The following is a 15947-nucleotide window of genomic DNA, read 5'->3' on the forward strand; positions in this document are numbered from 1 at the left end:
TTATGATACGAAATACTTCAAGAAGTGGTTGTGATGCGGGTTAAGATAAAATATAATGAAGATCCAAGAAAAAAACTTTATAAAACCAACAATAATATGAATAAAATTATCGAATAAAGGTAAAAGTTATATTTTTAAGCATAATCTTAACAAAAGAACAATTTTCATATTTTTTCTTTCTGATCTTACATAAGGCTGATTTTTATATACACAATGTCGCAAATATTGAAGTAAAGCAAATGTACAACAGTACATGATTGAACAGTCAAACAATCGATTGCTGTTGTACTGACAAAGTTTTAAAAAAAAAGTGCTGCTCTATATTCGACTCCGTTCTTATTTTGGAAAGACTTGGAAAAGATAGACTATCGCTAAAACAAAGAACCAAATCAAAAATACAAAAATTGGTGTAACATGGCTTAAATTACAGCTTATTTACTGGCATACATGTTGCATCCAGCATTGAAGTTTAAAAAATATCAAATGCAAACTCTTTAGAACAAATAAATGTGCAGCAAATTCTATTTCAAGAAATTTTTTTTGCCAAAAACGTTATATCTTCTGCAACAGTGACTGAGTGGTGGAAAAGTCAGGAAAAAGAATTTGAAAAATGCAATGCAACCGTCTTTAAACGTCTTCAACATTACTAAAACCAGCTTCAGAAAAGTGCAGTGCATATATTTTCGTCATTTAGATATCATTCATAACTCAAAAATTGATTAGGCTCTGGAAAAGCTTCAAAACTTGCATTTTGTTCAAAGTACTAAATAACATAAAAATAATATTAATTTATAATGTAAAAGTTGCTATGTATTTATGCATATGTTATTGTGGTGTAAAGTTGATTTTATGTAATTGTAAAAAGATTTATACATATTTCTGAAATGAGTTGAATACATTACATATACAGGGTGTCCGAAAAGTCCTCGACACATAACAATGGTATTTTAGGTTAAATGTGTCAAGGACTTTTCGGACACCCTGTATATTTATTTATAAATGTAATTTTACAGTTTTTGTAACAGATTAAACATATTTTGCTTTAAACCAAAAGAACCGTTATTTTCTCCAACAGTCATTAAAAAAAAATTCATTTAGTTGAAAGCCTTGAACAAAAAGACTAGCTTTGAAGCTTTTTCCAATCCTAGTTTGTTTCTTATTCAATATGTGTGGGGAAATCAATGTAAACCTGTAAAATGGATTTTTTTGGGGGCTTTAAAAAAAAAAAAAAAACATTTTTTAAAAAAAACGTATGGTTTTTTAAAAAAACCAATTGGTTTAAGCCAACGTGGTTTAAACCAACCAACCCTGCCAGAAACACAATAGGAAACAAAATAGTGTTTAGACGAGACTTGCAGAAAATGCGTTCGACGGTCGAAAGGGGATAGAAAGACTGGTTCTGCTTATAGGGTGCAATTGCAGGCAATGAAAAAAATTCCCTGATTTCCCGGCAGCATAGCTATTTTTCTTAAACAACAACAAGTTGGGCGGGGGGGGGGGGGGGGATATTTAATGTTACTTTTTTAATTAATTTCACTGTTAAAGTTATCATTCAGATACTTTTCAAGGATTTAATTATTTAAAAAAAAATATCCTACGACACATTTCAAAAAAGGTGAGAAAAGTGACAAAAGTTGCAAAAGGTGACTAAAAGTAACCAGATTTTCAAAAGGTGACTAAAGGTGAGAAAGGTGACTGACTCCTCGTCCTGTCTTAACTAACTTTAGTTTTAAACTCGAATATACTACTTGTATTGATCACATGGGGAGGGGGGTGACCTTACATCAGTATTCAAATAGAAGCAAAGAGCGTGAAAAGTTAAGAAGGTTCCCTGTACTAAAGAAATATACTTCTAAAAAATATTACACACCTATATAAATACTTTATTTTTCCCAAAGCTGGGAGGAAAGACAAAATTACCTTTCCTGCTTTCCATAACTAACACTGCCAGCGAAAGGTAAAGGAGAGTAACTGCAAATTTTTCTTTTTTTTTGCTTTTCTGTCATTTATTATGCCGTATTAAGCACAAAAGTCGTATCTGAACTTTTTATCAAAATTGATCTACCAAAACCAAGTGGTTTTTGTCACGTATTTCACAATGTTTTAGGTCATTTGTGAATAGGAAATATATATATATATTTTTTAATTCTGAAAAAAATTGCATTGGAATCAAGTACAGGGAGAAGCAAAACTTAAAACGGCAATTCCATATTTTGGATTCAGCTGCAGATTCGACTTTTTTGTGCTTAGAACGGCAGTACTGTACTTTAGCTTTATTGTACAATCCTGCATATTTTGTTGTTGTTGAAAATAAAGCATGAAAAAAACATTACATTCCAACACTTCACTCATGATAGTGTGGAATCCAAAACATGTATCTTGAATTATCTCAAAAACTCATTTTGGCATATTCTACTCTTTATCTTCCCACAATAGAACAGATTTGGATGGTTTTGAAATTCTGATGATAGATTTGTAATAATGATTGTGATTATAAATATGACCTACCACAAAACTGCAAATTAAGGGAAGCTTGTGTGTAAAAAACCCATGAGTGTCTTTACTAAGTGCCAAATTTTGGTGAATATATTTTCTCGTTAATCAACAGTATTGCATTTATACATTTAATGCTAGAAAATAAAATTCCAGCACCATAAACAGAAATAATTTAGAGGAATGAAATGCAGGCAAAACTCTTATCTGGTTTCATTCATTTGATCAAATGTTCACATTTCATGTTAAAAGGTTGTATGAATAATGCAATTTCCAATATAAAATAGTGTGGCATCAATATCCAGTAGCTGCCAAGATTTTAAAAAGCAAATAAGCAAATGTGCATGGTTTGTTACAAGCGCTATACTAAAAATAAAAAGTCTATAAGATGTTTAATTAACATAGAAAGCCACAAACATTATCTTTACGTGTAAACAATATCACAAGAATGTGATATATTCTATAAGATAAGATGGGGGAAACAAGGAGGTTATATTTTCTTTTAAAGTTCAGTTACCTCATTGCCTTTCTTTTCACAGCTAAAATGATTGGCTGTCTGCAAGTTTTTAATAAAATTGAACAGAGAAGAAATTTTATGGCTTAAAAATTTTGTTTTATTTTTCTCTTGCTAACTTTTCTGATAAGAACAGAACTGAACAGTTTCCCTTTGCCAACATCCCCACCCTTTTCACAGGCAAAGGAAATCACTAAATGCTCAACTAATAAAATAATTCAGCTCTTCTTACTTCACTCTTTTACCTCTCTCTAAGGGGAAAAGGGAACCTATGACATGCCAAACAATGAAAGTTTTGCAAATGCCAACAAAAGGGGCTTGCTTTTAGGAACTCTTTCTTTGCTTTTATTGTTGAAATTTCACTTGACTGAACAAAAAACAGAATTTAACATGGCTAGTGAAAACAAACACAAATGAACACAACAAACCATGTTACTGATATCAAAAATGGATTTTTTTTAACCATATTAATGCCTAAGCTTTCTTGACTTTGCAATTCTAATAACATTATCCACTATTACATTAAGCAGCAACCTACTGTATTATTTATGTTTAAGAACTTTAAACATCAAAGTTTATAAAATATGAATCAAATATACACATCCACACAGATAGAGCAAAAACTAGAAAAAAAAATGATAAAACATAATTAAAAATATACAAAATAAAAGAAAAACCTTTTTTTCCGTTCTAATGATTTTATAGTAGCTGCAGACAGTTTTTTCTTTTTATTTGGCAAATTTGATGGTACTACTGGGAGCACCTGAATAAAAGAAAAAAAATATCTCTTGAGACAAAAAATCTCTGAGGAATTTAAAATGAAAGTAATAACTCAAATATTTCAGAGAAATAAGTCTTAATGCTATTTAAACTTTATATTGCACTAAACATGCGTAGCTGATCATTACATCTTAAAATATTTCACACTCCTAAACAAGAAAGGCATTCGTAAAAATGCTAATATTTGGCTAAGTGCTTTCATTCAGAACATTTGCTGTCCACCCCTTAATAATTACTTAAAAAAAATAGTAATTGATATTTTAAACTTTTATTCTTATTCAGCTAAATCTAGGATGTTTAAAACATTAAACCATAGTAAATTGCCCTTAGAGGAAAACAAAAAATTTCAAGAAAAATTATGAAGCATTTTCTTGCTTAAGATGCACATTTACAATACATACACATTTACATTATATAATATGCACAAAGAAAAATATAAGGCAATGCTGAAAGTAATATCTAAATAACTCTAAATTTTCTGCTTGAGTTAACAATGATGATTGACGAATTAAGAAAATTAAAGTTACAAACTGTTAACTAACATTTACAAATCATACATCATTATTTCAACTTGAATTACTTGCTTGTATTATGAATTTTTACTTACATATTTCACATAATTTCTTCCAAAATTTTGAACCATATAATCAGATACATAATGATATTGTAATGTAAGTAAGTTATTTAAAGAATAATAATCAATTTGTTTGTAACAGAAATCAATGTTACGAATCAATGTTGACGAATTAAGAAAATTAAAGTTACAAACTGTTAACTAACATTTACAAATCATACATCATTATTTCAACTTGAATTACTTGCTTGTATTATGAATTTTTACTTACATATTTCACATAATTTCTTCCAAAATTTTGAACCATATAATCAGATACATAATGATATTGTAATGTATGTAAGTTATTTAAAGAATAATAATCAATTTGTTTGTAACAGAAATCAATGTTTTTACAATCAAGCTAGATTTTGAAACATTGTATTTTATTTCTTTCTGAAACCTTATTTTTTTGTTTTTTGAATTTTTGGGCTATACAATTAGTTATTCTACAGTTTTAAAAGCAATCGTTTTGCAGAAATTTCAGACAATCTTTTGAGATTCTTTTAAGCACACTATATGAGTAAAAATATCACTAATGAATAGGAACATTTCAAAAGTAATATTAAAATACATAAAGCAATCAACAAAAAAAAATATGCAGTAAGAATTATACAAATTTATCATAAAAAATCAAAACATATTGTTCAAAAATTGAAATATTAAAAAAGGGGGAAAAAAAGGAAAAAACATTTTTTAACCAAGCAAAATGAAAATCAAACAGGTATTCCAAATTCATTCATTTACATAACTTAGGTATGATCCTGTCTATCAGTATAGCCTCAGAATGGGTATAAAAAAAATTTAAAAAAAAGAAGAAAAGAAAAGAAAGAGTTAATTTACTAACATAAAAGGCAGAATGACCACAGATAAAATTTATGTCCAGCCAGCCATATTAACCACATGAGAAAAAGAGCAGTTAATGATCATAATTAGGCAGTTAATGATCATAAAGAAATAGAATTTACTTTTGACATGGCCTCAGATTCTGGGGATAAAGGTATAATTTCAGTTCCAACTAATTTAGAAGCTTCAAATAAATTTCTTTTTATGCAGACAAATCCAGCCTTTTTATTAATACAATAATACCGGGATTAATTGTATCAAAATTTGGAATGAGTTTCAAGCCTTTTCGAAGCCTGGCTAGTTTCCAACCCTTGGCTGTTATTAGGGAGATAGCATGACATCAAACATAACGTTTGCTTATTTAAAGAATAATTAAAAGATCATTCCAAAGGCAAAAAAAAAAAAAAAAAAAAAAGACAAGAAAAGAAAAGAAAAAATAATCTTTCATTGTTTAAAAAAGGAAATATTAGATTTCAAGAAAATATTTTTCAAAAAATACAAGTAAAGTATCTTACGGAAGGAACAGCAACAGCAGTTGGCTCAGTAGGATTCTGCTTTAGCAACAAGGTTCTGTTCTCAGCAATAATATTCATTCGCTCTTTAACACTTATCGTGCAAAAAATATCATATATATTGTGAAATGTAGTCATCAACTTGAAAAGAAGAGCAGATTGGTTAAAGATGAGCAAACATAACGTTTAAATTCTTTAAACAAATTTGAGCAACACTTTCAAAAGTTAAACATACTACTTTATAATAGTTGAGCTAACATCTAATGCATTAAAAATAATTTGCCATCTTAATCATTATATATGTAATGAATTAGAATGATACAACCTGAAGGATATATATAAATTGTGTGAACATACTTATCTAAACATTTAAATTCTTAAACTTGGGGGGTAACATATATTTAACTGCATTTGAGGCAGTGAAAGCAAAAGAATGTTATAAGTGGACTTAATTTTTATATATTGATTAAGACATGCAAAATTAAAATATTTGGTAGGATTTTATTGATTTTTCCCCCCACTTAAAAATCTTGATGTATAGCAGCACATGCCAGGCTACTATTACAATCTTTCTTCTCTAAACAGGTGAGAGTTTCTTCTACCTTTTGAACAGGTTATCTCCAAATTCTTACAACCTTATGTATTTCACTGCATATATTTGAAATAAAAATAGCAAGCTCATGTTTCTAGCTTAAAGCTATGTGGTGCAGCTAGATTGTCACATATTTTTCTATATTACATAGTAGGGCTGGGCAATGTAGGAATTTCTACATAAGGATGGATTACCAAACTTACATCCCAATGCAATGTTGCGATGCATCGCCATGTAATTCAAGCAGTTTCAACTTAAAAAATAACATTACTACATAATCACTCATTATTAAAAAATTTAACTCTTGTATTCAAAAGTGAAGTAATAAAAAAATAAAACAATTTAATGAATTGACATGAAAATTATTTGCAACAGGCTTATTATGCATTAGGGGCGTATTTTAGTAAGGCTCCAGGCAATGATTCTCAAAATGTGCACCTTTTAGAGGAGCTATGAAACCTCTTTAGGAGCGCCGCCAAATTTTGCAATAACGTAGCAAATAATTAGGGACTTATTAACAATGAAACTTTTCAATATTTTGCTGTGCTCCAAGATGGCAAAATCTTGCATTAGAGAATCTGCTCTATTCACTGCATTTAAAAGAATGTTTAAGAACTTCCCAAGCAAAACCTCAGCCGACATCTGCGAGTGCTTTGGGATCTATCATGCATTAGGGGCGTGATTCAGTAGGGGTTCGGACACAAGGTTCAAAACCAAAAGGTCCGTGGACAGAATATACACGTACGTCCAGGCGGACATATGGTCTGATGGACATAAGTTCCACGAATAAATGGTCCAGATTTTTACAGCTAAGACATAAGGTCATGTTTTCTGAAAAGGCTGGGCATAAGGTCTGGATTTTGAAGTTTATCCTTTGACTCCCACTAATTTCGTTAAGTATTAAATTGATTTAAAATTGATTTAGTGACTCGACAGGCAATTTCCCCAAAAAATTTTTTACCCCCTTGGAGAGCCATAATTCACCTACAGGGGCGCTGTGAGGATATAGTAATAGTTTAGCAAGTAATTATTATTTATGACATTTTGAATAATTATACATTTTTGTGTCCAGTTTTTGAACTTCTGCAGTTTGCACTTGGATCCCCCCACCCGCTCGAGGACTGAGTATAATATTTTTTTTGAAAAATATTCCATATAATTAAAGAGAAGAAATGAATGCTCCTCGAGGAAAGGAAGTAATTTTAATTGAAAAAACATAGAATGTTGAGAAAAAAATCTTTATTTCTTTTAAAAAGAACCCCTAAAATTAAATTTTTTGATCATTACAGATTATTGCTCAGTTAATCACACCCCACACTTCATATTTCGTTCATCCCCACTTCTCCTTTTTCTTTTCTTTTTCCTAAACGGTCCAAAAATAAGAAAATCATTAAAATGCTCCACTTCAGAAGCCTCCACCCTCGGTCAAAACCATTAAAGGGCATTTCAAATCTCGTTTCCAGTGGTTCAATTTTGAAACATTTCCAGGGAAAGAACTACCAAACACCTCGCCTTCTGACACCATCAAAAATCATTTAAGACTTTTTTTGGAACTACAATTTAAAAAAATTGCAGAGCCCTAGCGTAACCAAATATGGTGTACAGTCACGTTTTTAGGACTTCCATTTCAGAAACTTCTGAACCAGGGGCGGCATTTCAGCATTTCATTTGGGGGGGGGGAGTTTCTTAAATATGAATTAACTCAGTATGGAACAAAACACATACTATTGGTAACAGCTAGTAATCATAATAGAGGGGGAGACTGTATAGTAACAGAGCCTCCAGAAGATATATTTGTTGATATAAGATTTTTTTTCTTTCAAAAATAATATGTATTTATTAAGAGTATCTATGAAAGCATAAAATGCATTGAGCAGCTGAAATGTGTTTCTAGCAGAAAAAAGTGATGAATACTCATTAAATAGACACACTTAAAACATGAGTGTAACAATGAATGTAAAATACCAGGGCATTTTTCTGCGAAAATCATGCAGCCACACCACTTCACGGGCCTCTCATAACCATCGTTACACAGAGCACACAAGAACGAGATATTTAGCCTATATGACGAAATTACGTTTTTAGTTAAAAGTAACCCTGATTCCTCATCAGTTTTTATTTCCTTCTACAAGCGAGCTGATGTGTGCGTCACATGACTTCCTTTTACTCCAATTTAATGTCATTTCCCCATTACCGGCCATTTTAATGTGATTCAATAGTTTACTTTCTAAATATCACCAACAGTGGCCAAATTAAAACGGATTTTTAAAAAAAATTGCCAAACTTGTCGCCAAGTTGACGACAAAACTCGGCGACCAAAATATAGGAAATATATCGCAAAGTGTCCGCCAAATGATAAGACCACTTGAGTTTACATCGAAATTAACAATGATTTCCTCCCAAAAAGGGGCAAAAGACCCCTTTAGAAACACTCGAATGCAACCAAAAGGGGAGGTGCACAACTAGACCCCACTAGGTGTCTACGTACCAAATTTCAACTTTCTAGGACATACCGTTCTTGAGTTATGCGACATATATACGCACATACATACGTACATACAGATGTCACAAGAAAACTCTTTGTAATTAATTCGGGAATCATCAAAATGGATATTTCGCGTGTCTAGACCTTCTTCAGCACTTATCGACCTGTGGTTGAGTCGAAAAAAAAACTCAACATTCATTCGGGGGTGAGTAAAATGGAAATTAAGGTCGATCTTTGAGTGAATTTTTTTTTGCGAATACAATACTTCCTTTTTTGTAAAAGGAAGTAAAAAGGAAGAATAGTATTCGCGAAAAAATTTTCACTCAAAAACCGCCCTTAATTTCCATTTTACTCACCCCCGAATAAATGTGGAGTTTTTTTTCGACTCAACCACACGTGGACAAGTGCCTAAGAATGTATAGACACGCGAAATATCCATTTTGACAATTCCCGAGTTAATTATAACGAGTTTTCTCGTGACGTCTGTATGTACGTATGTATGTCGCATAACTCAAGAACGGTATGTCCTAGAAAGTTAAAATTTGGTATGTAGACTCTTAGTGGGGTCTTGTTGTGCACCTTCTCTTTTGGTTGCATTTGGGTGTTTCTAAAGGGGTCTTTTGCCCCTTTTTTTGGGGGGGGAATCATTGTTAATTTCAATGTAAATTCGAATGGTGTTAAAGCTTGATGAATTTCTAATAATTCAAAAAGCGGAAAACACTTGCTCATGTCTGGAAATGGGTCAAGTTTCATCAACCATTATGGATAACAAGCAAGATTGTTTTTCTTGAACATTGATTAGCGATTTACGTAAATTAAATTTGCTAATTTTTATCATTCCGCTCAAAAAATTTGGGGGTGCAGCCGCCCCCTCTCGATCCCTCTATTTGCCGCCCCTGTTCTGGACAAAGGCCTCACGCCTCAAACCCTTCCTTCTAATATCATCCAAATTGTCAAAAAAAAAAATGGATTTTTTAAAAACGAGAATTTGTTTAGTTGCTTAGCATGCAGTCCTTTTTGAATTGAGCGAGACGATGCTCCCATATGAAATCTGAAAATGAAAAACTATAATTTCAAAAAAATTAAGGTGAGACCTTCAAACCCTCATCCTTGTCCCTGAATATCGCTTAAAAAATTCGCTTTTTAGAACTTCTTTTTCAAAATGTTTTTTGGATGTGCCATAATCATCAAAGTTTGTCGGAAACTGCTTTTTGGAACTTCAATGTCGAAAAATTGGGGTGAGAGGTGATTGATTTCACTCTATTTCGAAAAGAAAAACAAACAAAAACAAAAAATCATCGAAGACAGCACTGAAGTCCCATCCCTTATTCTAACGTTGACACATATTGCCTATAATGGCAGTTTTAAGACTTCAGTTTCTTAAAAATTCCTCAGAAGACTTCCTTGAAACTTTCCACCATCTAAACCTTCACAGTCTAAAACTGTGTTCTTAGGACTACAATTTAAAAATTTTTTACGGGGGAGAGCCCCGGGACCCCCTGGACGATATGGAAAATTTCAAGGGTGCCCCGCTCCCCCTAAAAATATTTTGGGATTGTGCCACTGTCAGACAGTGCAGCAAGCTGTAGCCGGACTTAGGAACAATGAATTGATGAATATATAAAGACAAACAGCGAAACAACTGCTTTCAATCATAAACATGTTAGGGGGAAGGCGGGGCGAGGTTTTATTTTTGGAAGAACGTTTCATATTAAAAAAATTATCAAAAAGAAGGGAAATAAACTGTATTTCTAAAGCAAAAATTAAAACATGTAATGTTTGAATGTTTCTTTTTTTTTTCTTAAATTTTTTCTTTATTATTATTTTTTTTACCGTGGAGAGGGGCGGCACTTTGGAGATTTGTCCGGGGCGGCAAAACTGCTAGAGCTGGCCTTGAAACTTGGTGACCCTATTTAAGCAAGCAACCTTAAAACTTTGATTAAAATAAAAGGATTGCTGTGATTCATCACACCATTTCATACCAGAGCTGTTAAACATGTTGATTCGGCTAAATAATACAATTGCTTCTCCATGTCCTCTCACATCATGCTAAATTTGATGTCTCTCTACCAATTCATACCAGTGTGGAGAAATCGGAGATGAAATAGGGAGCAACAGGATCATGGATCGGTGTTCCATACATTGGCGTGGTGCCAATGCATTGGTTTATAGAAAAATTCTAAATGGGTGTAATGATAAGGGTGTATATGAGTGCTTCACTATGCATCACGCAACCCTACTACATAGTATACATTGAATTTAAGACACTTACTTGATTCTAAAACACTTATATATAAATAAAGATGCTTAATTGTGCTAATCCTACATTTAACCCTTAACTGGGAATATTTTTAGGTTGATTGAGTAGTTTTCCCAATAGCTTTTTGTTTTGTGACCTTGATCAACCCCCTTGCTTAACAGTATCTTTTGGCAAGTGCATATGGTTTAAATTCCATGGCATTCTTCAGGAGCAGTCTGTGGGACTTCCCCTCCCATTCAATGTTACAATTTTCCACAGTAGTAGACATGGACCTTAATGTTCGGACCACAGAGATGGATTAATTTATTTTATCCGCATGATGCAGAAAAGATGCAAAATATTCCAGATGAGGCTGAGGGTTGTTTGAAAAGCTCGCAAAAGTTGTGCAATGAATGTTCCAAGAACAATGAAAGCTGAATTTTTTCTGGAAATACGAAGCTATATAGTAATAGATAAAGTGCTGTATGAAGAAAAATGATGTTTTCTGAGCCATTAGTATTTCTTGAAAAATAATGCATGGAAATAAAAAACAAGGACAAAGTATGTATAAATTTATACTTTTTTCATGGGCCTGTGTTGCGAGAACTCAAGTTATAATACGCAAACACCTCTGTTCCTTTGCACATGTTATAAGTGAATTAGACTAGTTTGTTCGTTCAACCATTTTGAAATAGATAACTTTTAATACAATTTATTTAACTAAAACAAAGTCAGAGCAACTTTGAAAATAAAAGTTTACTTTGTTTGGTGTGGATAAATTTAAGATAAAGAATGGATAGGAAAATGATGCTATATAACAAGTGTCTTTGTCACTTGTTGATAGAAGGTTTTAGTTTGTTTTTAACCTCCCTACAGACTCACTCTTTAAAAACAGATGTTTTGAAAATAACGAGAGGTATACAAGTGCAGTGTAAACAGTTAACTGATGCAGAACTGAGAGAACCTCTGAATCAGTGATGCCTAAATCAATACTAATTAACATTAATTTCTCAACACTTTTGTTAAGAAATTTTGAAAATTGATGTCAATTTTCAAAATTTCATTGAGAACATTTGAGAGAGATGTGTATAAAAAGAGATTTATGAGAGATTACCGCAATATATATTTTTCCATTACAGTAGACCCCATTTTTACATTGGGGCCATGTTCCACGGAAATGCCGCGTAAATAGAAACCGCCTAAATTGAGACCTAGTACTAGTGTTAAAATAGGGGTTTGGTTCTGTAGATAACAAAATACTTCATTCTACTGATGACTAATTGTACCCTATTACCCTGCATTATCCGGCAAACCGAAAAGAGGCTAGGGTGACCGGCATGCAGGGAAATTCGAATTTTCCGGCATGCCGGATAATTCGATGTTTATTTTGTAACAAAACAAAAGTAAATTTCCTCATTCAGTTCCAATCAAAAAGCAAACCACTGTTAGGGAAAAATAAATAAATCCCGAAAGTAATCTTTTTTTTTTTTAAATGTGTATTACATATATGTGCATCTTATTTATGGTAGATCATTATTAATGGATTTAATTATATGCCAATAAAGTAATCAATTCAAAAGCAATCATCCTTAATGTAATTTGTTCATAATTGTTTTAAATAAACTATTTTAAGTTCCTTTAGTGAGGTAAGTTTAATTTTTATTTATTGAATAGCTATGGTAAATTCTTTAGCACTGGTTTAGGAGCGGTAACTTGCTGCTTAAATGTTTGCCTACATAGTTTTAATTTATTTTTTATGAAATTATTCCAAATTAAACAAAATTTTTCTTGTTAAAATAACAAATGACATTGTTACTAAATATTTTTATAAAGTTAAACTGTTTATTAATACTAATAAGATATGTATAGAACTTATATTCATTTTTAAGTTGAACATATATTTTTTATAGAATTTATTTTTTGTTCCCAATCTTGATTTTTCCGGCATGCCGGAAAGGACCAGGAAAGTGTTATTCAAAATCTGGTGACCCCCAAATTTTGCAGCATGCCGGAAAATATGGGGTAGTACAGTATAATAAGTTTAATGTGTACTTATATCAACTTTTATTCACAACATGCATAAAGAAAACATAAATTAATTTTGTGTCCTGTTTATAAAGAGGAGCTGGCAATGATAGTCTTTTGGCAGTCATTAAGAATTTTTCTCTGTAATTCTTTGCAGAGCAATAACGCAAACATGATCACTTCCGTCATTTTCATGATAGAATTCACTAACAAATCAGGAAGATCATTTGCTATTATCTGGGAATGGCTCAAAATTTTCAATGTGAACATTTTTGGTAGTGTTTCACCGACGTCAGTATCTGATCTGTATCTTCGTTGGTTTTGGCCTCCTTTGTCACTCCTAAAAGCTCTTCTTCCAGTGAGTTCTGAACTGTGTGAGTTCAATAACTTTTCTTCTGGAAAGAGTTCTGGAACCAATTGCATAAAATGTCTCCAGTGGCCCAAGCTGGATTATTAGCATGCCAAAATGCAGTTGATTAAGCGTAATCTGCAATCTTTAGGAGTTTGGATTTTGAAAGAGGGGAAAATTTTATCTGTTTACATAGCCACATCCGCATAAAACCGAAACTCATCCGTGTAAAATAAAATAAAGGTGTCAAATCTTGAACCGCATATTCTCAAAACCGTGTAAAATAAACCTGCGCAAAGGAGGGTCTACTGCACAAACTTTCACTACAAAAATTGAAAAACTCATAAAAAGTGCAAATAACTTAATTAATACTGCTAACAGTAACAGCAAATAACTAAATAGATACAGCAAAAAATTTGATTTTAAACTTGAAACTGAGAATCATCAGTATTAAAGTTAAAAAATTACTGTGCTTGCTCCTTTTTCAACTTTAATATATATGCTTCCTTTTACCCACAGTTTTAAGTGGAAATTCAATTCCTTACAGAGGAAATCAAGAGCACTGGAAGCAAAGAGGAAATTATTGTACTCATTTATTTCACATTTGATAGCAACAACTTACTTGGACAATTAATTGTCTGTGAAATTCCGCATCGTTCGGAGAAATGGAGTCAACTTTCAGAGTGAGATCTTCACTTAGCTTTCCAATTAATAAAGCAGTGTCCTAAAATTTAAATTTTTTAAAATCTATTTATGTCAGGGTATTATGATAAGAACATTTTTCTTATTATTAGCATAAATCAACCAAAGGAAATTTAATAACAAGGAGGGTATAAATAGATTACCTTAAGGGTTTTCATCAGGTTTTTAACACGTTCTGTTTTCAAAAGCCGTCGTGTTAAATGGCCTTTTACAAAAGCAGGTAATTTTTCAAACTTCTTCACTAGAGCAGGATTATCAGTCTGAAATAAATGAGATATTCCATTTATTTATGCTTCTTGAGAGTTGATTATGAATTAATGAATTAATAAAATTGAACATAAATGCTGAAAAAAAAAAGCAAAATAGATTACTAAATTAAAAACAAAGGCTTTATCAAAAAAATATGAAACACAGTTATGAATTTAAAAGTGAAAAAAAAGAAAGAAAGAAAAGAAAAGAAGAAAGAAAACTTCATTATCGACCTAGGGCTAAAATTCATTTTTAAAAGCATGCGGTGAGTAATACTCAATTCAATGTCTGAACCAGGGTTTGGACGATTCGTGCAACTTTTTTTAAAACCACACTTGATAAAAATTCCTTAGCATGCTGTTCCTTCTGCTTAACAATAGCTGACAAATATTAAAAGGATGTATAGAGATACTAGAGGATCCGACAGACTTTGTTCTGTTCAAACTTTGTAAATTAAAAAGTTGAAAAATTTTAATAAACTATCAAGTGTTTGAACCGTTTTGTTGAAAAAAATTAGTAAAAAGAAAATGTTTATGCTGCTTGGTGTCAGAATGAACATATTTATTACAACTTGATTTATCTAATGCCCACTGAGCAGTTGTTTCATCAAATATTTTTTCTTGCATAGTTGATGGTTTGTTCCTTCAACCATACTCAAAAGATAAAAAGTGTCCTCAGATATTAAGCTTAAAAAACTAGCTATCCATCTAGAACAAACGGGAAATCCTGCTGCAACATCCCCCATATGAAAAGGAATAAAACAAGCGAAAGAATATCGTTTAAAGAAATGATAAAAATAGAAACAGTTCCCTGAAGCGAAAATCACACATCCCCCTCTCCCCTCCTGATGTAAATTAACATTCTTCAATAGAATGGTTCAAAAAAAAAAAAAAAAAAAAATCAGCCAGAGTTCAGGACACCCCCTATTTTTTTTTTTTTTTTTTTTTTACACTCACTAATAGTATTATGCTGTAAAAGTTTTAGCTTCTTACTCAAATTTTAAAACAGTACTCAATGACCCCTTCATTTAACATTAGAGGAAAATGCCAAATTGAAAAATATTTAATTTCCCCAGCTGTTTTTTTTTTTTTTTTTTGTAAATAATTGTTTTGTTGCAGCATATGTGCATATTGCTAGTGTATATTGTAATATGTAGCATTGTTTTTTCAGTTTGATGTTTTTTAACAACCCTCCCCATACTATTGAAGTTTCGGGGAGGGGGTTGAACATTCTCTTTCAGTTGAAATAGGAGGCTAAAATTCTTCCAGTATATTGCTATCCACAAGTCTAAAAATATTGAGGGGAGTCCCGTCATCTAGGAGAAACTTTTTTTTTTACATGTATTTTTGAACCACCCTATTCTTCAACTAAAATGACTACACACTCTTTGAAAACAAAAAACAATTCTTTGCAATTTGAAATATTCCGCCAAACAAACAAAAAATACAATAAATTACATTAAAAGTAGTTTTAAAATGTGAACAAATGATCAAGCCACCACGTTACTGTTACCCAGCCGATCAGTGAGCAAAGCGAATTCCATCCGAT

General features: G+C 31.8%; 1 protein-coding gene across 1 annotated transcript in view; it reads right to left on the reverse strand.

Moving 5' to 3' along the window:
* The window catches only part of LOC129226443 (uncharacterized), a 42105-nt gene extending 27761 nt beyond the window's left edge, over positions 1 to 14344 (reverse strand). The window contains exons 1-4 of the mRNA XM_054861048.1: positions 14294 to 14344; positions 14071 to 14172; positions 5762 to 5899; positions 3685 to 3770 (exon numbers count right to left, since the gene is read on the reverse strand). Coding sequence (XP_054717023.1) covers positions 3685 to 3770; positions 5762 to 5899; positions 14071 to 14172; positions 14294 to 14308 — 341 coding nt within the window. The 5' untranslated portion in view covers positions 14309 to 14344. The remainder of the gene's footprint in view (positions 1 to 3684; positions 3771 to 5761; positions 5900 to 14070; positions 14173 to 14293) is intronic.
* Between the last annotated feature and the right edge of the window lie 1603 nt (positions 14345 to 15947).

Source organism: Uloborus diversus, chromosome 7, assembly GCF_026930045.1.
Source record: "Uloborus diversus isolate 005 chromosome 7, Udiv.v.3.1, whole genome shotgun sequence".
NCBI lineage: Eukaryota > Metazoa > Arthropoda > Arachnida > Araneae > Uloboridae > Uloborus > Uloborus diversus.